Source organism: Lepisosteus oculatus, chromosome 6, assembly GCF_040954835.1.
Source record: "Lepisosteus oculatus isolate fLepOcu1 chromosome 6, fLepOcu1.hap2, whole genome shotgun sequence".
Taxonomy (NCBI): Eukaryota; Metazoa; Chordata; class Actinopteri; order Semionotiformes; family Lepisosteidae; genus Lepisosteus; species Lepisosteus oculatus.
In genome coordinates this window covers 55,867,679-55,889,362 of record NC_090701.1, presented here as the reverse complement: position 1 = coordinate 55,889,362, position 21,684 = coordinate 55,867,679, and the positions used below count along the sequence as shown (strand labels likewise).

The 21,684-nt window shown below is 41.1% G+C and overlaps 1 protein-coding gene across 2 annotated transcripts in view; it reads left to right on the top strand.

Moving 5' to 3' along the window:
- The window catches only part of lama1 (laminin, alpha 1), a 76,532-nt gene that overhangs the window by 32,495 nt on the left and 22,353 nt on the right, over nucleotides 1–21,684 (top strand). For both annotated transcript variants that reach the window (XM_069191606.1, XM_069191607.1), the window contains exons 13-31: nucleotides 1,112–1,213; nucleotides 1,784–1,998; nucleotides 2,990–3,101; nucleotides 3,330–3,440; nucleotides 5,374–5,501; nucleotides 8,425–8,511; nucleotides 9,168–9,379; nucleotides 10,614–10,720; nucleotides 11,732–11,912; nucleotides 12,226–12,362; nucleotides 13,187–13,423; nucleotides 14,263–14,406; nucleotides 15,823–16,002; nucleotides 16,501–16,686; nucleotides 17,715–17,842; nucleotides 18,252–18,366; nucleotides 19,112–19,240; nucleotides 19,898–20,019; nucleotides 21,141–21,227. In XM_069191606.1, coding sequence (XP_069047707.1) covers nucleotides 1,112–1,213; nucleotides 1,784–1,998; nucleotides 2,990–3,101; nucleotides 3,330–3,440; nucleotides 5,374–5,501; nucleotides 8,425–8,511; nucleotides 9,168–9,379; nucleotides 10,614–10,720; nucleotides 11,732–11,912; nucleotides 12,226–12,362; nucleotides 13,187–13,423; nucleotides 14,263–14,406; nucleotides 15,823–16,002; nucleotides 16,501–16,686; nucleotides 17,715–17,842; nucleotides 18,252–18,366; nucleotides 19,112–19,240; nucleotides 19,898–20,019; nucleotides 21,141–21,227 — 2,720 coding nt within the window. The remainder of the gene's footprint in view (nucleotides 1–1,111; nucleotides 1,214–1,783; nucleotides 1,999–2,989; nucleotides 3,102–3,329; nucleotides 3,441–5,373; nucleotides 5,502–8,424; nucleotides 8,512–9,167; nucleotides 9,380–10,613; nucleotides 10,721–11,731; nucleotides 11,913–12,225; nucleotides 12,363–13,186; nucleotides 13,424–14,262; nucleotides 14,407–15,822; nucleotides 16,003–16,500; nucleotides 16,687–17,714; nucleotides 17,843–18,251; nucleotides 18,367–19,111; nucleotides 19,241–19,897; nucleotides 20,020–21,140; nucleotides 21,228–21,684) is intronic.

Genomic DNA, 21,684 nt, shown 5'->3' with positions numbered 1-21,684 from the left:
AAACCAGGGGATCCATCCAAGACAGGATGATTAAAAACAGGAACAGGGACATGGAACAAGGAGATCAAAAATGGAGTGACGAAGCCAGGCACTCGGAGCCCAGGACTCAGCTGGGTCAGGACGCCGATCGTAAACCTAGGCCTTCAAGCCGCGGACGTAGGGCGACTTGATGCTAGGCGGGTCTCCGGGCGTCCGTCTCCCAATGCAGAGCCTTGAGCTTCCGGAGCACCGGGTTTAAATAAAACGGCGAATCGAGGGGCAAGTGAACGTGATAATGAAACTGAAACACAAAAGGGTGGGTGCGCCCTCTAGAGGAGGGGTGACGATCGTGATACATTACTTCATCCGTTTTCAACGACCTCTTAGTCCAATACAGGGTCACAGTGAGCCGGAGCCTCACCTGGCAGACAGTGGGCTCATGGCAGGATTTACCCTGGGCAGGATGCCAGGGCACTCACAAAAAATACATACTGTACTCGCATAGAGAGTGCCACTTAATCCTACTCGTTGCGTCTTTGGGGTGTGGGAGGAAACCGGAGTTCAAAAACAGGCAAAGGTTATACTTTTGGTTGCTGAAGATCAAACGGCATGATGAGATATAATCAACTACAATTTGCAGCCACAGAATTGTCATGCAACATGCAGTTTCTGGGTCACAGAGCTCAGCCCTCGAGTGTCTTTGACCATTCAGCCACCTCGCTGAGGAGGCCTTACTAAAGGAACAGGACAATAAACACCCATTACCCAAATTCATTTCAGCTCTCTTTATTCACAGAATACAGTTCATCAATATTTTGTCATTTCGACATTTCTACGATTCAACATTTCTCCTTTTTGTTTTGACTTTGCAATTTATTTGGCTGGTACTTTCATTTGTACCTATTTGTACAGCTGGGTGTTTTACTGATGGAAGTTGATTGTGGCACAGTACTTCGCTTAAGGGCACAACAGGAGCATCTCTGACCACTTCTCCACACTGAATAAAAGACTACATTAGATGCCTTAAAGAAAGGGATGTCAAATTCAACAGTGTAGGATTCAGATACAACCTGTCTTGTTTTTCCAGACGGTTTCTTTTGTAACAGTTCCTTTCTTTCCGTTCCATGTGCAGCTGACTTCTTACGGAGGGAACTTGAGCTTCACAGTGTCTTTTGATCCCGCTGAAGAGTCTTGGGATCCTTATATGATCGCTCTTTATGATGTCATTATTGAGGTACGTCCCCCTTATCTTAAAGCGCTGTATGAAAGATGGCTAAAAGCGGTCGCAAACCGATTCTTCCGAATCATTACTACCAATGAAGAAAGGCGCAGCCACAGCCACTGTTTAATCGAGCGCTGTCATCTCTCATCAGCTTGTTAAAATGATTAGTAGCTAATTCTCAACAAATGTGTTTTTGAAGTAGGAATTCTTCCTCCTGTTCATCACTATTTTTTAATTTTGATGTATGTACAGTATGATTGCACTGGCTCTCAGCGTTCGCCACTCTGTGCTTACCACACACTTCAGCAGAGAGTACACAACACAAATAGGTTCTTCTTTGTCGTTTAAGATGCCCGAGAATAAAATGACTGCACGCCCAACTGTGCATTTTTAAAGCTAAAAAGGCAAATAAAGCACAATATACATTATTTATCACAGTTAATATATAATTTCCAAAATACAAAAACGTTCTATTTATATACATTAGTATTTCTTAAAGTGCTCCCCTGGGGGTGAATGAGGTATTTGGGATTGAATTAAGCTGGAAGCAGAGTGTTCCGATTGGCACCATCTTCTCCTCAGGGGAACGGCAAGGCTCTGCAAACAGGGATCAGCCAGCAGCTGCTGCTCAGGCCCCGTGAAGAGCAAAGCGCCGGGGTGGAGATGGTGCCCGGGAGCTTCGTCGGCCTGCTCTCCCGGAATCCCGCACAGCGGGACGAGCTCCTGACGGCGATGGCCAACCTGACAGCCCTGCGGTTCAGAGTCCACGTCAACAGCACCGCTGCAGCCGTTGTCAGGCAAGCGAAGCCTCTCTTTCCAATGCGTCTCCCCTCTCTGGGGGAGGAATTAACCGGATGCTTAATACAGCTGGTGCTGGGATGGGTGTAAATTTAACCCCCCCCCGAGCCCGTCACTGGGCCGAGTCAGTCAGAGGGAAATGTCTAATAAACATTATTTGGTGGAGCTGCACTTCTCCCTGTAGTTTGTGTTACACAAGTGTATTCGAAATGTCGTCTGTCATGGTGTGTGAAGGGTGGCTATAAGGTTACAAATAAGAAAGCTTTTCGGCCCATCTAGTTTATTTCTTGAAGATAACTAAGTTATCAGAGTCTCATTCAACAGCTTTTTGAAAGCCAGGATGTCAGCTTTGGTTTTGCAGCAGTGCTCAGTTTTTTGTTCCAGATGATATGTTCCATGTAAAACACATTTTTCATAGGTATCTTCATGAAGCTTACTGTTTCCTTACATTGATTGTTTTTTTTCCTTCATCGCGTGATACTCTCGTCTGGTGTTTTCCTAGTCTTTCCCTAGTGATTTCCCTTTGCAGCCTCTCAAATTGTTTCTAATTTTCCTATTTTGGAGAATATGTGAATTTGGCTAGCTGCCAGAACTAGACACTAGATTACTATACAGGTACTAGATGCCAGAATCTCATAATCAGTTCATTAATTTGAGTTAGAAAGAGCAGTGGTCCTAATGACGGACAGGATCAGTATTAGGTCTTTAATTAAAAGACATCTGTCTGTAATTTATTAATTAATTTATTTTTAGGAACTTTATTAAGATACTTAGGAAAATAACAATTACATATAAATGGACTGTATTTGTCCATTATTGTTGTTGCTTATTCATAACACTTCTACAAGTTAAAGAAGACTAACTGTATCTTTTCTCCCAGTCCATATTGACTGTCCCCTAGAATCCTGCCGCAATACAAATGATCTTTAATTTCTTGGTTTGTTATGTTCACCTTTTTAAGGACTGATTATCCTTGACTTGTCCCCACAGACTGAGGACTGCCTCTCTGGATACAGCAGATATGAATGCTACAGGTCTCAAACTTGCACTGAGTGTAGAACACTGTGAATGTCCTTGGGGTTACACTGGGACTTCTTGTGAGGTATGATCTCCCCCTTATAATCCGATATGTGTTGTTCTACCTTATAGATACAAAACAATCAGCCACATTGTTGTTGTATTACACAGGATGATCTGGTCTTCTCTCGACCAATCTTTTTTTTGTTCAATGTTGAATTGATGGTATTATTGGGATACGGCTGTGCAGTGCATCAGATAAAACCTAGACATCACAAAACAGGCAAAAATGTTATTTGTTCTTCTTTTCTAGTATTGCAGCTCTGGTTTCTATCGAGTTGGAGGGATTCTGTTTGGAGGCAACTGTATGCAGTGTGAATGCAATTATCACGCTACCGAATGCGATATCAATGGTGCCTGCTTTGTAAGTTGTCATTGTTTGTCACACAAGATTACTTCAGATAATAAGTCTTGTGGGTTTATGATACTTTTACACCAGTCGTTGTTCTTTCCTAATCCATATGAGCTGGGTTTAGACTGATAATTCACTCTGTCCTGTACAACGACGCAAAATAATTATGCATTTTTTTCTTTTAGTGTAATATTACACCACTTGATTGAAGATGCAGATGATTTTTTTAAATGCAGAACCGTTCTGGTTCAGTAAAGACTTTGGCACCAGTCTGGTACCTTTTTCACTTCCAGTAATAGAAGAGAACCCTGTTTCTCTCACGTGCATGCTTCTACAGTAGATACTATATCACTAAAAGATACCTACATGGGAGAATTTTATCAGACAACTAATACTCTGTAACATTAAGATTATATTCATCCCTATTCATCAAAGCCATCCATTCAACTCAATAAAACATACCTCTTTTCTTTCCTTGTTAACTAATTTAAAACTCTCATCTTATATTGTTGAGAAGACCATGAATGGGTGGGTTTGATGAAGGTGAATGTGATGACAATCAGAAAGGGTATGATTAGCAGGACATGCCTTGATGAATGAGTCTGGAGTTAGTCAGATATTGTACAGTTTTACAGTCTTGGACAGCATTTGCAAAGACATTTGAACCTGTTTCAGTATCCAAATGAGGTGACATTAAGAGTGCAAGAGGAAGACAGTAAAATTTGCAAATAAAACATAACATCATTGTCTCTGCTGTTTAATATTTAGCATGAGGATGCACTTTCATTTGTGCTACTCTGTCACATTGAAGTGACAAGCCTTTTGCCCACACTTCATCTGCACTTTCTGCCACATCACATCACAACACCCTACTGTATGCTCTCAGTAATGTAAGTAGGAATTTAAGACTGAAGAATGTTTAGAAGCAAAACAAGACTGCATTTCAGCAATTAACTAGCTGAACGTTCAAAGTAATGTCTTGTCTTTCAGTTCATTCTTATTGCACTCTCTGTTAACTTTGTTACCCCTGCATATACTCTGCTATTTTCCAGGCTTTTAGTCCTTCTGGTTTTATTTTAGTAAAGTCTGTGTTTAATCACAAAGTTATCGTCCAGAAGTTTATCCAAACATTTTATACTTGTGTAGTCCTCTTTTGAACCCAACATATCTTTGCAGAGGAAGAATTAATATAATGCAGTAAACAGTGGAATTGAATTGTTTATGTCAAATTTTACAAAGTCATTTTAAACATCATTCTACCAAAAGACTTATTTACTAATATTGTGACATATTCATCCTGCTTTATCCCTCTTAATATACTGAATGCCGAGCTGCATGAATATCATACCAAGATGTTTTGCCAAATAAAATTACATTTTATCCTCCCAAGTATGATTACACTGGCTTTTAGCATTCCACTCAATGCTTACTACATGTTACAGCAGAGAGTACACCACAAGATAAATAGGTTCTTTTTTGTCTTTTAAAATGCCTGCAAATAAAATGACTACGTACCTCTGAAAACTTTAAAAGTTGAAAAGTAAAATACGGCACATTGTACATTATTTATCATAGTTAATCATACCTAAATTTAAACTTATTTTAATAATAATAATAATTGCTTACACTTATATAGCGCTTTTCTGGACACTCCACTCAAAGCGCTTTACAGGTAATGGGGTCTCCCCTCCACCACCACCAATGTGCAGCATCCACCTGGATGATGCGACGGCAGCCATAGTGCGCCAGAACGCTCACCACACATCAGCTATCAGTGGGGAGGAGAGCAGAGTAATGTAGCCAATTCATAGAGGGGGATTATTAGGAGGCCATGATGGGGTAAAGGCCAGGGGGGAAATTTGGCCAGGACACCGGGGTTACACCCCTACTAACCTTTCCTATTTTAGTGGAAAGGTTTCAATTAATTTTCCTACATTATCCACAGGACTGTGACCACAACACCACAGGACCATTCTGTGACCTGTGCCTTCCTGGTTTCTATGGCGATGCCACCAATGGCACCCCTGATGATTGTCAGATGTGTGCTTGTCCGTTGAATATTTCCTCCAACAAGTAGGTTTTTTTAACTTCTTTTGCTGGACTTGTGTCATCTGGGATGTGTCTTTGCTTGCTGGGATAGGCTCGGGCTCCCCTGTGACCCTGAATTTGATGAAGCAGTTATAAAAACACATCGATGAAACAAACCTGAAAAGGCTGTGAACTCTTCATTACTAGATTATTAGATCGCAATCAAGGTCACAGAAACATTCTGAACTACAGAAAGCTTATTTTATGTCTTTGAGATTGTTAAAGCAGTTCATATGTAGGTGTTTCTTTAGCATTGTTTACTATATTTAAAATATCATAATCATGATTAGCTCACATTATGTAAGTCTCCGTCCTGTTAAAAAGAATATCATTTTACCACTGGTGAAAAAAATGTGCAGATATACAGTATACACGCACCTCTTGCTTTCTGAAGTTTTACTACAACAAAGCATCTATTTTAAATGTCTTTTCTGCTGCATGAAGTCATTTTTGCTACAGTGAAGCTGCTTCCTTGATATCACCTTGAGTGTTTTTAATTGTTGAGCATCCTCCTTAGTTTGAACATAAAAAGGAACCTTTTCTTTCCTGACAGTAAAAATTGGACTGAAAAGGCAAGCGGTCAAAAGACATTTGTAATGTTAAGAACAGCTTTTGTTCCAGAAATGATTTCAGCAAATTATTTATTTTGTTATCTACTGTACCTAATTAAATGGGCTTATGATCAGTGAGAAAAAAAAACTTTGTGCTTTTGTGCTCCAACACTGTACACAGTACTCTTATTCAGTTATTAATTGTACACTGTAAATTTTAAAATATCATACCTTGTTTTAACTCCTTCTCTTTTAACCAGTTTTAATCGATTTTTTATTATGATTTATCAACTTTGATTTCAATTTAATTCTTTCTGAAATTCATATTGCAGCTGCTTTTTCCTATTTTGGTATCGGTAAACATTAGTAGTGATATACAATATTAGAATTTACTAGTGATATAAGTTATTTACTTATATAAATCGGAAAGACCAATGGTCCCAGTACCGATTTTAGCATGTGCGTCTGTTGTTTCTGTCAACTGGTTCTCAGCCTAAGCACATGCCTTAACTTTAATGCCATCTTCATGTCATTTGAGAATCAATCTTTTATGAGGAATTGCATGGAACGCCCTCTGAAAATCTTCATTTAGCATATAGTATGCCCTGTGTGTCTGTTACTGCTGTTGACTGTTCAAAAAACCCTTTGCAAATTAAAGAACAACCTAATCTAAAACTATGCTGTCCCTTGCCATCCTATTTCTATATAGAATATTTCCTCTAATATAGTTTTGATGATCGTTTCCTGATCCATATTAATCTGTAATTACTTGGTTCAGTTTTGTCACCTGTTTTATGGTTGGGCACTATATTAGCAATTCAGTCAGTCCTTGCCCCTTTCAGCTGTTAGAAGAGTTGCTAACAGTCTATGTACAACACCTCATTTCCTTAAGCAGAACTAGGCATACCATCACGTCATAGTGATCAGTTAATATAAAGTGCGTCTAGTACCTGTAACACGTCTTCCTGTTCTGTGATAATACTATCTAATATAGAATCTCACCCAACAAGGTACGCTTTTATTTTGGTTTTTCCTTGTTTAAAACCCAAGTGAAATTCATTTCATGTATCAAATTCCTGTCAGTTTTACAGGCCTCTTTAAAAACAGCTGTTCCTGAAAGCTGAGAAAATCTGTTAAACGGCTCCAGTTAATCCAGTAATTAGTTCTTGTAGATGGGCAAGACTACGGCCCTCCAGCACAGGGTTTGAGAACAGCTGCTGTAGAGAAAGGCTCACCTTTTTTAAATCCAGCTAAGGGAATCTGCAGAGATACTCCTGGCTGGGTCAAAGTTTTTTTTAACTTCAGGGACATTCATGATTTAAATTGGCCACAGGCAAAATGAAATGCTTTATGTGACGGTGTATCAGTGTATCAGTCTAGTTCCCTGCTATCACAGACACTCATGTCTACAGTTCTCCCTGGAATCTGTATTTGATTTGACTACAATTTGTGATTTTAGTGAGACACGCGCAGCACATTAATCAAATCATTTAGGTAATGGTCTTGCCATGCACAACCAACGTCGCAGACAAATCAACTGCTCCTCACGAGTGAAAGAGCAAATCTGTGCTCCTGCTCAGAGGCGGGTCTTATCTGTGATCAGCATTTGAAAAAAGGGGATATCCCTTAAAAGATAAGTGACTGGCAAAACTAACCACACAACAACAACAAAACAACAACAAACAAAATTGACTGTACTGCGGTCCTGTGAACATGACACAGTGTTTTGTGATGTATACAGTATATTATAGAATATAATATATAAACTATTATAGAATATAGTGTGTTTATAGAAATGGGAGTAGGGGACAGCATCCATATTGTGTTTGGGTATCATGAGCTCAGAAACAGAGATTTCAACAGTGTGTGTGTGATAATATTTGAATGTTGCCCATATAAAAAAAAAAAATGCTGTTCCTGTTACTGTGTGGACAACAACGTGCGTACAGAGAGGGCTCACTGTTTATGCACTGCTATGTAAATGTGGTTAAACAATAAGAATACGTTTACAAGAGAACACAGTGTATGGTTTCTAGAAAAAAATAGTCTACTATTCTTAATCATGAGAGAACATGTGTTCTTGTATTGTATTACCTGTTCTGTAATAATTAATAATATAATGATACTTCATATTGTTTACCACAAGGTGAAACACAATATAGGATATTTAGTTAATTCAAAATAATTTCTTAGAAAATAAATTTGGGGAGTGTGCAGCTTCTTGCAATATTCTGGTCATCCCTGGCCAAGCAATCTCGTACTTTTTCACACTTGAAGTAGATAGAGCACTAGCCTGGCTGTTTCGTGAAGCTCCGGTGAGTTTCTCTGAAGCATTGATGGCCCTGTTGCCCCTTCAGTTTCAGCCCAACCTGCCACCGGGACAGTGGAGGGGAGGTGATCTGTGACCAGTGCTCTCGGGGCTACGCAGGCCCTCTCTGTGAAAGGTAACCAGAAAACCTCCTCCGAGAGGCGGCCTTTGTCTCAATTCTTAGATTTTCCACGTGCTCAAACATCCAGCGCACACGCCAGGTTCTGCTGAGAAAGAAAGCCCTTGAGGTTTCCGGAGATCAGACTGGAATGGGCCACAACTTGCAATGGAAAATGCTAATTTCACGTAGTTGTTTTCTGAAAGAATGCTGATGGCCTTCATTTGATCCACAAGTTCATAAATCCTGTGTGACAACAAGGCACTGAGCAGTCAGCCCTTGTGAGTAATTAAACCACACAGCCTCTCCCCAAGGGATTAGAAACATGTATTCCTCTCAGGCTAAGATGATGGGATCATTGCAGAAGAAACCCGATATTGCACAGTCATAAAACTTGACAGTTCAATATGCCGTGCTGTCTCTTCCAGTGTTATTAATTAGATACATTTTCCTCAACTGGACTCATAACTATTTTCTCTTTTTCTAATGATCAGATGTTGTTGGTCTTTTTAGAAAAACACTTTTTACATCGGAGGTGCCGATGCCTTGAATGGAATCGTTCTTGTGCACGTCTCCCCAAGACCTGAACGTGTTTAAGTTGGGTCCGTGGGCGGGCGCGCGGGAGACCCGGGGCTCCTGCCGGGCCACGGTCTGACTCGGCTTCCTGTTCTCAGGTGTGCGGATGGTTACTATGGAGACCCGACGGTGCCGGGGGAGGGCTGTGTCCCGTGTGATTGCAATGGGAACGTGAATCCGGAGGAGCCCGGCCACTGCGACCCCAAGACCGGGGAGTGCCTGAAATGCATCGGCAACACAGCGGGCCCCCACTGCGAGAGGTGCCAGGAGGGCTATTTCGGCGACGCTGTCGTGGCTAAAAACTGTCAAGGTACGTGCTGAAATCTTGCACAACGGTTTAGAAGTGTTCGGCCGGCGCTTTCACTACTGCAAGCCCTTTTCGGTCTTGACGCGGGTGTTTTAATGTCCTCTGGGTGTTTTAATGTCCCTTGACATTAAAGAACTGTATTGTGACGAATGGTCGCTTTGACCGTTTCGGAGATTCCAAAAAGTATTTGCCACATTTTTCACGCCGGCTTCCATGACAGAAGCGCTCCTTGAAAGCTGCTCGAGCTGTCCTCCGGCGGTTGTACGGTGGCAGTGAAATGGAAGTCATAACCATGCTCCAAAATCCTAGCCCTTAGCCATTTTATGGTTTCTTTCTCAGTTCTGTGGCGTCAATATCGCCATTTATTGACCCCGTTTCACATCATTAAATTTGAAACATTGTTTGCTTGCTTGTTCTTATTTTTAACCTTCTAGGTGATTTAATAAGCTTCAGCTCACCTCGAAGATTCTCTTTGTGAGACAGCAGCACTGTCCAGGTTGAATTATTAACATGGTGGCCGAGAACAGTTACAAGGTTACAAGTGTACATCACTGTTTGCCCCATCTAGCCCTTTAGAAAGTAGCTTATTTCATCCAGCTGTTTCTCACAGGTATCAGACTGGGTAGCTTGTATCATACCAACCCAAGTGCAGTACTTGGTATTTTAGAATTGAGTTCCATGGTATTGGTTTTGAACTAATAGCTGAGATTAATAAAATAAACTTTGTAGTATATTTTAAATCGCTACTTTTGTACACATTCAATTAAACAATGGGGCAAAAGCAGACCAGCTAGAAACCTTTTAATATTTTTTAGCTAGGCGCTCTACTGACATCTTGTGCAGAAAAGCAGACAAGTCACAATTTAGACCCTCTGGTACCATGCAGACCAAATTCGTATTTTTAAGATTAAGATCACTTTATTAGACATATATAATTTCTTGCATTCGGAGTTTGTCTTTTTCGCATACCCCAGCTTGCTCTCCATGAGACACACAAACAGGGAGAGAAGCTGGGGGTCAGAGCACAGCGCCCCCGGAGCAGTTGGGGTTAAGGGCCTTGCTCAGGGTCCCAGCAGAGTAGGTTTCCTCTGCTGGCCATGGGATTTGAACCGGCAACCTTCCTTGGCCACAGTGCCACTGCTCCGCCCTAAAAATGAGTATTTTTATATGTGCAAAATGGAATGAGCTCCATCAGAGTACAGTTGTTCTTGAATGTGTGTTTGTATTTGTTTGCCAGGCTGTGGCTGCTATGCTAACAGCTCGCTCTCCAGTGTCTGTGATGTGAGGACGGGACGGTGTGAGTGTAAACCTAATGTCATCGGAGAGAAGTGCGACCAGTGCCAGGTATTCCTTTATTTTCCATGCGGTTAAGATTTATTGACCCCAAACTTCCACATATTGCTAATGTATATTTTATGTAATGTGGAAACATGAGCTGTAGTTTTTGTTATTCATTCATCTTCCTTTTTTATCTGGGGAGTGAGTGATAAATTATGTTTTGCTCAACAGTACTTTAGAAACACACAAAATGTCCTCAACAAACCAGAGTTTAACTTTCCCCAGAAAATAAAAAGAAAAAACACAATGTTCTGCATTAAGTTACAGTATGTTGGGTCTGAAATTCAAATAACTGTTTATATGTTTGCTTCCATTGGGATCTTTGCTACAATATGACAAGGCTTTGGAACTGAATTAGAATTCCTCACATTACATGGTATGGCAGTTGGATTTTCTCTGCTTACGTGTTTGTTCCAGATGACTCCAGCTGGTCAGAAATATAAGCAAGTGTTTTCAGAATTAATTATGGCGATCAGATTGTCTTTTCATACTTGGATAGATAGTGCAATAAATTATGTAGATGAAGATAGTTCTGTGACTGCAGTTTAGTCTGGAAATGCTATGCAGCTGAGCAGATGTTCATTCAAGAATGATTCCCAGATGTTATTTTCTTAGTAAGGACAGCATCAGCTTAATGGCAATGTAGCGCTTTGTTGGACCTGAAAGTAAAAATTGACAGTGGATTTAGATGTTTGTTATAAAAAATACTGTTAAAATGTTTGTTTGGATATGATTTATTTGTAAAAAGGAAGGAGATGGAACAACAACAAAAAAATAAGATTAACGATAGAACATTTTTTGTTTTCGAGCCCATCCATTTATTCTCAAAACTGACATAGCACACTAGCGGAGATCGGTGCTAAAAAAAAAAAAAAAAAAAAAAAGAATTTGAAAAATGTTGCAAACTTAAACACTTGATTCTTTCCAGATTTTATATTTGTGCACTGCTGTAAGCAAACGATAACACGTTATGGACCAGGTGGAAATGCGTTTTGGGTGTGTGTGTGTGTCTTGCAGGCTGGCTACTTTGGGCTGAACAGTGGTGTGGGCTGTGAACGGTGCAGCTGCAGCGAGGCTGGGTCGCTCTCGGCAGAATGCACCGAGGAAGGGCAGTGCGCCTGTGTCCCAGGGGTGGCAGGAGACAAGTGTGACCGCTGCCAACACGGATTTTATCATTTCCAAGATGGAGGCTGCAAGGGTAAGATACTTCAGTCTTCGCTTCTTTCTATAACATGTTTCTAAGAAACTCGAGTGAGATCTTTTTCTGACGTTGAAGGCTCAAAATTGGCGTGGGAAGTGTGTGGAACCGTTTCCAACTACCAAAAAATACTCACAAGCCACATGCGCGTTTGGTACTGTCAAGTATTTTAGATCATTCTGTTTAGAACGCGTCATTGGGTGTAATGCGTGTAGCTGCCTTTTAGTGTTTCCATTTTAAACAATAAGAGTTTTGAATGTTCTGGCAAACACAGTGCTCGAATCTGCATCTGGTAATCACTTTCCTCTGTCAGCATGTGATTGTGCCCACACCCACAACACCTGCAATCCGGAGACGGGGGAATGTATCTGCCCACCCCACACTGTGGGGGAGAAATGTGAGCAGTGTGAGGATAACTACTGGGGACATGACTCCTTGCTGGGGTGTAAGGTAACTGCCTAGCCTCTGGTTGAGTGTGAAAGCAACCTCACAACATTAGGCCAAAGACTTTCTAGTAAAGGTCATTGTATTTTGGTATTCAGAGCTTTATTCCATTTTTAAATATATACATTTAATTATTGGACCACCATTTTAATGCATACCCATCCAATTTAATTGGTCATTTTTGAGATCATTTTGTGCTTTCCACTGATGTCATTACAAGATGCCCGACCGGTCCCTTTGCAGTAATCCGAGAGGTTTCTTCCTGAAATGCCCAAATCTCCCCTGATGTTTCTCTGACAGTTGTGCTGTACCTCCTGTGCACCAGCTGGTCACTGTCGTGGTCCAGGCTCTCAACCCAGGACTCAAACTATGCTCAGAGTGAAAAACCTCTCCTTGCCGGGCCTCCTTGTGAACCCCTTCCTATGTGTTGGCAGTAAAAACAATGAGCAGTTTTATCATTATTTATCATCAGCTTTCATTGAGTTCCAGTTCTGCACAGTTGTTCAGCTTTCCAATCTAATTGTTTGCCTAACCACAAATGTGAAACGTCCCTCTCTGAGATACAGTAGGTGGATTTAGAGACCTTATCAATGCTATGAAATAAGTGAAACCCCCCTTGCAAAGGTAGTATAAACCACATTCTAAGGATATTACATCTTTACTTAACCAGGCTCATAATGTTGGCATGTTCAGAAATATATAGAGAACTACAGAAAATGACATTTATTTCAGGTGTCGCTCTTTTTCTTTTTATGGAGGTGCATTCCGTTTGTATCTTTGTCCTGAGTGATCACCCCAGTGATCGTGATCTGTTCTGTTCTTTTTTTCAGCCCTGTGGCTGCAGTGTAATTGGGTCCTCCAGCTCCCAGTGTGACCTGACCAGTGGCCAGTGCCAATGTCATGTGGAGTTTGGGGGACGGAGGTGTGACCAGTGCGCACTGGGGTTCAGAGCCTTCCCGCAGTGCACTGCCTGTAACTGCAACATTAACGGCACGAGAGAGCAGTATTGTGATGAGAAGCTGGGAGTCTGTGGCTGTGAGGAAGACCTGGGCAACTGTGTCTGCAAGGTTTTAATATTATTGCTTCCTTTCTCCTTCAGTTTTATCTGTTCAATGATAACGTGTAACATACTTAACTCTAAAGATGAGGTTTAACTTGAACCTCTATCTTACGTTCTGGTGAAACTGAGTTTTTTTTAAACTCAATTCTTACTTTTAACACAGACTGTAAACTGCGTGAATGAAGTATTTGCAAAGTACTTGGAGACAGGTTACTTTTTTTTGCTCACAGAAAGAGTGGCACTGCCTTTAAGGCATTGACTATAAATAACTGACAGCTGCACTCAACAGAGAATTGAAAGCAATCTTGCCAAAACTGATTATTGATTTGAGTTTTTTGTTGCACGGCGGGAATGAAACCTGCCACATCTTGGGCCGGCTGTGTTTTTACCCTCTCTCCCCAGCAGCAGAACTCTGTTAAATGCTTCACCTGCTTCAGCTGATGTGGGGAAGATTGGAAGCTATCACTTGGTCTAGTTATTTGCACAGTAGCCTTATATTTCTAAATGTGTCTCAGTGCAAGTACTGTACTTCTCTTTTCACTACCCTGTCTCCAGATTGCTTTTTCCTGTCAGTGTAAGACTGCCCTGTTTGAGTGGTTTCTCAATTTTCTGCCCTGCTTCCTGGCTGACAGTGTGGGCCCTTACCCACTCCGAGCCTTTTTCTTGCTAGTCTCTCAGCTCAGTACGTAGTGCTTCTGTCAGGAAGTGCTGTACCTTCTTTCATCAGTGCTGGGGTGTTGTCAGCCCTCTTCAAGGGGGAGGATATTGTCCATCTCTCTCGCCCTTCTTGAGGGTTGATCCTCGGGGTGCTGCTTGTGACCGCTGTCGCCCTGTTGGCTTGTGCAGGACAATGTGGGCGGCGCCGGCTGCGATGAGTGCAAGCAGGGGACCTTTGGGCTCAGCGCAGATGACCCGGCTGGCTGCAGCCCTTGCTTCTGTTTCGGAGTGTCCACTGAGTGCGAAGAACTCGGAGGACTAGTGCGAGTTCCCGTGAGTGTGGCGATCACTGTAATCACTAAATACCAACACCTTCCGCCTCGCATTTAAATACCTCACCTACTTTATGACTAGTTGATGTCATTAGAATGGCAGTATCACAAAGCATGAGACTCCAGATGTGGTAATCCTGTTCTCTACCTTTCATTCTTTCAGGGTTTAATCCATTATTGTTAGAAAATCATTGTTGTCTGTTGTGCAGGAATACTTTGCTTAGCACTATTTCTGTTTTTGCTTATTCACCTTAGTGCTCTTTGTTCAGGCCGTTATTTTAATTACTCCAGATACACTTTCAGATAAAAAAAAGTGCAGAATGTCTGTTTAATGTAAGATTGTAAGAACTAGCGCTCCTGTGAACACATTCCCATTGAGCCCATGCTATAATCGCATTTATTATTCCAACACAAGTTCTTTCTTGGGCGTACATCCCCAGCGCAAGGTGGAGTATTGCTGTGCATTTTCCCAAGCGATTGCAGGTGGGTTATCGTTACAAATCATGCCAGGACTAGTGGGACAGGAGAGCAAGTGTGTGTGGCCAGACCAGACAACCTTCACAGACTGTTTACTCTAATCGCATTGTCAAGGATCGTTTAGAAATAGGACAATATGGAAGAAAGGCTGCGAACTAGAGAAGGCCATTTACCAGGGCTGCAGGAGAGCTGGTGTGTCTGCAGGTCTGCATGGTTTCTTTCAAGGTTTAAGTCTCTTTTTACATATGGAAGGGAACCCCCTTCACCACAGGAGGGCAGCATCCCCACCACTCAACAAAGAAGCTGGAAACTGTTTCAACACCCGAATTAAGGGATAACTCCAGGGAAAGCCAGTCTGTGCGCACCAAGCATGGGAATTAGCAAGGCACCAGGGTTAACAGCACTGTCCTTTTTAAATGTGAAATGGGACATTTCCTGGTAATCAGGACTTTGGATTTACTGTGTGTCTCATCAGACTGACAGAATCTCCTGTAGCACAGGGTCACTGTAGTAGGGTCTTGGTTTGTGAATTCTGGTGCTGATGGAAGAGACACCACTTGCAGTAGCAACCTTTTTTCCCTAGGAGGTCTCCTGTCCCGGTACTGGCCAGGCCTGCCTTGCTTACTTTCTGAGATCTGATGAGCTCATGAGCCCAGGGTAGAAGGTGTTAACACTGCAGGCAAAGGTGGCACCTACTATGTGGTACCTGTTATCTTTTGCAAACTAATAATGCATGAAACGTACACTGACATCTATATCAGTGTTACAGGACAAGCTCTATTAAATTGAGTCCAGGAGCACGAGTACGCCTTTAGTATGCCTTAACTCAAGATCTTTTTTTACTCTCTGAAAATGGTAAAATGTCAGACAATGGTAAATAAACCTGAATGTGCTGGGCTGCGCCGGTCTTTCTTGCTAATGTCCATATGTTTATGTACAGATCCCACTGAAGCCGGAGCAGGAGAAACTGCGTGTGGTCACTCAGAGTAACCTGACTGGCACGCTGGAGGGCGTGTTTCTGCAGGCCCCTGACATCCTCTTAGATGCCTCCTTAGTCCAGAAGTCACTACCGACTGGCCCGTACTACTGGAGACTGCCAGAGCAGTTTCAAGGCAATAAGGTAAATGCAGCCTGGCCATGGGCATTCTGTGTGCTTACAGTATTTCACTCAGCTGAAATAAAGGTTAAGGGGAAACAATAATTACTGTACTAGAGGTAATCACTGAATGTGGGATCTGTGTTATACTCTGATGCACCTTTTCTTTTGAAAATGCTCTGTGCACTATTGTGTTCCATAAAATGTGTTTCTTGTCACACTGTTATTTAAATTTTATTGTTGAACATTTTTAGCTTCAAAAAGGAAGTCAATTTTAGTGATTTAAGACCACTGGGTTTGGAAAAGATGATGAACAGAGATGTTTTTTAAGTTTAAGTTTTATATAATCACCTGAAAATACTAGTTTTCCCTAGAAATACAAAAAGATGTGTTTTGCATTTTTTTGAATCACAAAAACAAACTCAAAATAAAGTGTGCCCTGCATGGGCAGCTTGTTGCTCTACTCTGTGCAGAAGAAACGTATTGGTTTAAAACATGAGCTCTTGGCTTGTTTTCACACAGCTCATGGCCTATGGGGGGAAGCTAAGGTACACAGCAGCATTCTTCGCTCTTGAAGGCTCTGGAGTCTCCAACAATGAGCCCCAGGTCCTCATTAAAGGAGGACACCTGAAAAAACTGGTCATCTATCAAGACGTACCTGCTCCTGACAATGGGGTGAAAACCAGGCAGGAGATTGACTTGAAGGAGGTGATTTCAAATTTCAAAGTGTTGACTGATTTTGTTTTGTTTTTGCTGCAAATAGTTTTACACTAAAGCTTTTCTAATTCACTTTGTTTGCCAACAGTATACCCAAGCGGCTGGTATAGTTAGAGGCATACGACTTATTTGTTCTCTGGCACAGCTTTGGTGAAAAGAGCAATATTTCAGGCACATTTGATTAAAAAAAAATGAAAAGTGGTATTTACAAAACTACACACATCACAAATAAACACACGTTACTCTATTTACAAGTTTACACCACCCTGAAAAATCCCAGACTGCTACTAAATATAAAGATTACTACCAAACTCATAACACCTACAAAGCCCCTAAGATGCGATAAACTACCTTCTAAGATGCAGCCTGCGGTTAGATCTCTTTCTCTGTAGACCCAGATGCCACAAAATAAGTGGGAACCTGTCTCTCTATTCTAAAATGCATCCAATTATCAGGGAAGGCTGTTTTTAACCCAGGGATTCTTCATGCAGGAAATTAGAGTTCCCTAAACACAGAATAGCAAGCTCTCTTAGCCATGTTCAAATACTCAGCTCCAGTCTGGTCTTTTTGGATGATCTGGATAAGGACCTCTCACCTGGCACACACAAGTTCTGTCCTCCCTTCTCCCCTCTTCTGCCTCATGTGGTCTGTCCTCCTGTCTCTTGTTCTGTCCTCTGTCTTTTATCCTACACTTTTTTCTGTTGTTTTTTTTTAATCCTACACTCTTTATCATTCGCCCAATACTTTATTAACTAAGGTAAACCAGAGGACACTTTAGATCAGTGTGTCTCACACCCAGCACAACTAAGTAAGCATTCTTTGGTTTGAATCTCTAGGAAGTAGAAATGTGGATAATAGTTAGGTGTTGCCCATTGGGTCTGGATTCTTAGAGACACCTCCATTCACCTGTAACAATCATCGTATTAGTGGAGTCAAATTAATCATTGTGAGTTGATTGGTACTGTAGTAATTCTGAAGAGGTTCCCTTGTCTAATGTTTTTATTTGTTTTTCTTCCTAGCACAAATGGAAGTATTTTAATGCTGTCTCTGAAAAGGCAGTCACACACTCTGACTTCATGTCTGTCCTCAGCAACATTGAATATGTTATCATCAAAGCTTCGTATGGGAATGGATTACAGCAGAGCAGGTAAGGCTTTGTCCAGAACAAATTTCAGGGGATCTTCAAGATATGTAACAGATTAAAAATACTAGAAGTGTGGATTTTGATAGTTTAGATCACAGGACAAAACTTGGGGTGTTAATTTAAATTATTTTTGCGGTATACAGTAAATTTGAAGCTATTGTTAAATTTGCACTTCTTATCATTAATGTGCTGTCAGATGTCTTGACAAAAGTCATTTAAAATTTTAAGATGCACATACGACTAAGGGAGAAGTCTGATCTGCATCCAGTAACAGCACATTTTAGATGTAAAATAAAAATGTCATTCAGCATTCCTTAGTTTGATCTTTGGTCTACCTATGTACTGTCAAAGAACTGAAGGGAGCATTTAATTCAATGTTTAGATTTTGTGACTCTGTGTGTGTGTGGTGCAGGATTTCTAATATCTCAATGGAAGTTGCATTTGAGTCTGAGGACACTGACGGCGAACTGGCTCGTTTTATTGAAGTCTGCGAGTGTCCTTCTGGTTATGCCGGACTGTCATGCCAGGTACGTAGCTTATGAACAGAGTAACTGAAGAGCATGGTGGCCTTTTCATTGATATCAGAGCCCACTTCTTTACTATTACATGAAAACAGCTTACTGAGTGAATCATTCGGTGGGGCAGTCTTACAGTTGCCTTTGTGTTTGTAAAGAACTATTAAATTAAGTTCTCACAAAATATAATTAAAGCTAGGGGACTGCTATTTTTCAAAGGATCGGTTTCTGGCATTTTATACAGATTATGTCATACAGGACATTAATGTTGCAGGCTTTTCATTTAGACTTGTTACATGTTATGTTACACTGTCTTTACCATCTGCATTTCCTGTTTATATTAAGCCGCATGTCCACTGATCACGGAAGAGTTTCTGAGTGGGCTTTTTAACACTGTGTGAGAGAACTGAAATGGTGCAGTGTGTCAGTACTGCCTTTCCACAGTCATTTTCCAAGGGAACTCTTTGCGTCATCTTCTGCATGGTGTGTGGGAGTTTGCTCTGCATTGTTCTTAGTGGTCACCTTGGAAAAAATCCCTCCAGATGCATTTTATTTTATTCATATTGATCCAGTGCTAGGGCATGTTGGGTAGAAAGTACACCGCAGGACGAGCAACAAACTAATAGTAGCACAGTGCAATTGACATAAGCCTCTTCTTTAAGAAAACAACATGATAATACCATCTGGAAGAAAAAGGCCCTCGTCTGTTGTGCCTTATCCCCATCTAATTTTTCCTATTCTGCTGTTCCTATTTTAGGAGTGTGCGCCCGGGCATTACCGGAAGAGGGTGGGGACACTGAGCCCCAGACCGCTGATTGAGCCCTGTGTGCCCTGCCAGTGCAGTAACCACAGCCAGACCTGTGATCTGGACACAGGGACGTGCCAGGTGTGTGACACTCTGCATGAGCAGGCTGGAGGCTGACCACATGAACTTGAACTTTATTGCCATATGTAACCGGTACTGGTACAATGGAATTCTTACTGACAGAAAGTCTCTCGATTGTAAAACAAGCGTAAAAAACAAGACAAAGTGCAAACAGTGCATCAAGACAATGTACAAACAAACAATAGACAATGTGCAAGTAAACATGTAGACAGTTTGATTGTAAACAATGCAGACGTGTAAACAATGACTGGAGATGTGCAATAGATAAGAAATCATAAAGAGGTAGATGGTAATGGTGTAGGTGTGGTCCGAGGGGGATGGCTAATTGTGTTCGCCAGTCTCGCTGCTTGTGAATAGAAGCTATTGAAGAATCTAGTGGTAAGTGTCCGTATGCTCTTATATCTCTTGCCTGAGGGCAGTGGGGTGAAGAGTTTGTGCCCGGGGTGGTGACTGTCCTCTGTGATGGCCAGAATTCTACCACGGCAGCGGTCCTCATAGAGCTCATAGAGCACATTCAGCACTGTGTGTGGTGGAAGCGCCATAAAAGTGTGTGCACTGAAAAGGCAAAAGAACTTTGTTTTTTTAAAGTTTGGATTCAAATACTTTGTATTTATTTTTCTGAGAGACTCTTCTGCGTTTTATTTTCTCTTAAACCAGGGCTGCCAGCACAACACAGTGGGTGATCACTGTGACTTATGTGCTCCAGGATACTATGGGAAGGTTAAAGGGTCAATAAATGATTGCTCACTCTGTGCCTGTCCACATGGCAACAAAAAAAGGTAAGGCTTCCAACTCGGTTCGTATTCAGTCTCTTTAACTTGCCTTAACTTGGCCACTATGAGTGCCAAACTCATGTTCAATGTGTTTTACCATGTATACCAAATAGGTTAGAAGTCAAAAGAAAATGTTACTACCAATTTTACTGTGATTGTGACATCTCTTAAACAGTATTTAAATAATAAACATCGAAAACATCTTTAGTCTTCTAAGCACCAGTAGATGGCAGCATACTACAAAGAATGGTATGTTCAAATCTGTATTCATATTCATGGTGAGAACTCCCTAGGCACTTATTCTTTATTCATTTTAGTCTGTCATTGCCATTCCTCTTGAAGCACATACTGGTGGCAAGTCAGACTTTCCAGTTTCTCTGTGGTAACAGTAGTTCTACTGAAGAATTCTGCAGAAACATCTGTGATCAGGAGTGCATGTATAACTTAAAATTGGTTTTCCATACAGAACACGCACGGATGCCAGGCTTAAGTTGTCGTCGTATACAGGTGGCATTTTTGTTTTATGGACTTCAATAATCATCTGAATTCATAAGTTAAATATTAATGACGCCCTTTTACATCAATTTTTTTAGTCTTTTTTTAGCCTTGACAGAAATCATACATCCTGAAACAAATATTTTCAAAAATGAATGTCTCAGATTGATCATTAGGAGTAAGAAAACAGACTAAATTAAATTTCCATTCCTGATGCTTCACACTTACAGTTGATTTTGAAGTTGGTTATACTGTCTGAATAAAAAACAAATTACCTGCTTCGGTTCGTAGCCAGTGTGTTCTGCCTCCATCAGTTTCTTATTGAAGTGTTAAAATATTGTGAAAAACACCATACCGAAGAACGTTTGGTAGACATCTTTGCATACAGAGTGTGTAAACACTGTTTAAATTCCCAGGTGAATGTGAAAATCTGCCATTCTGAATATCAGTTTTAATGTTTTCCTCACATTTTTTACTTTTTTTGTCCAGCAAAGGAAATTTTACAGGCAGTCCATCTCAAGCTCTAAGCTAAATGTTATTGTTCAGCAAACTCCAGCCTCTAACTCCTGGGAGAACATCGGTTTCCAGTGAAGGCAGATGAGGTAGCAGCATTGATCTCTTGTTCCTTTCAGCTTCAGCCCCACTTGTGTTCCTGAAGGCTCCAGTGACTTCCACTGCAATGCCTGCTTCCAGGGCTATGAAGGGCAGTACTGTGAAAGGTAGGAGCATGGGGTATCATTGTCTCTGTCACTGTAAAAGCATTTTTTAACTCTTATGAAGCTTGAAACCTTATTTTCTGTGCTTTTGTTAAAGTATTTTTTAACTCTTATGAAGCATGGAATGTTACTTTTTGTATTATTGTAAGAGTGTATTTTACCAGTCTTCATATCAATCCGATTACTTCCAGCAGTGTGAGGCAAAATGGCTGCCCCAGTTTTTTTCATCCTTTTCATTCAAAAGTTTGCGTTCATTGCTGATATCTAAAAAAATACAAAGAATTTGTGGACATGAACTAAAGCACAAGTTAGAGGAAACATTTACTGCACGCATTAAGCCTTAATGTTTTTTTTTGTGTGTGCGCGCGTCTAGCTCACAGACATAGCTTAATGAATAACTTTACAACACATTTTAATCTTAAATGTCTAATTACTGCTGTCTTCCCATAATTCACCGAGG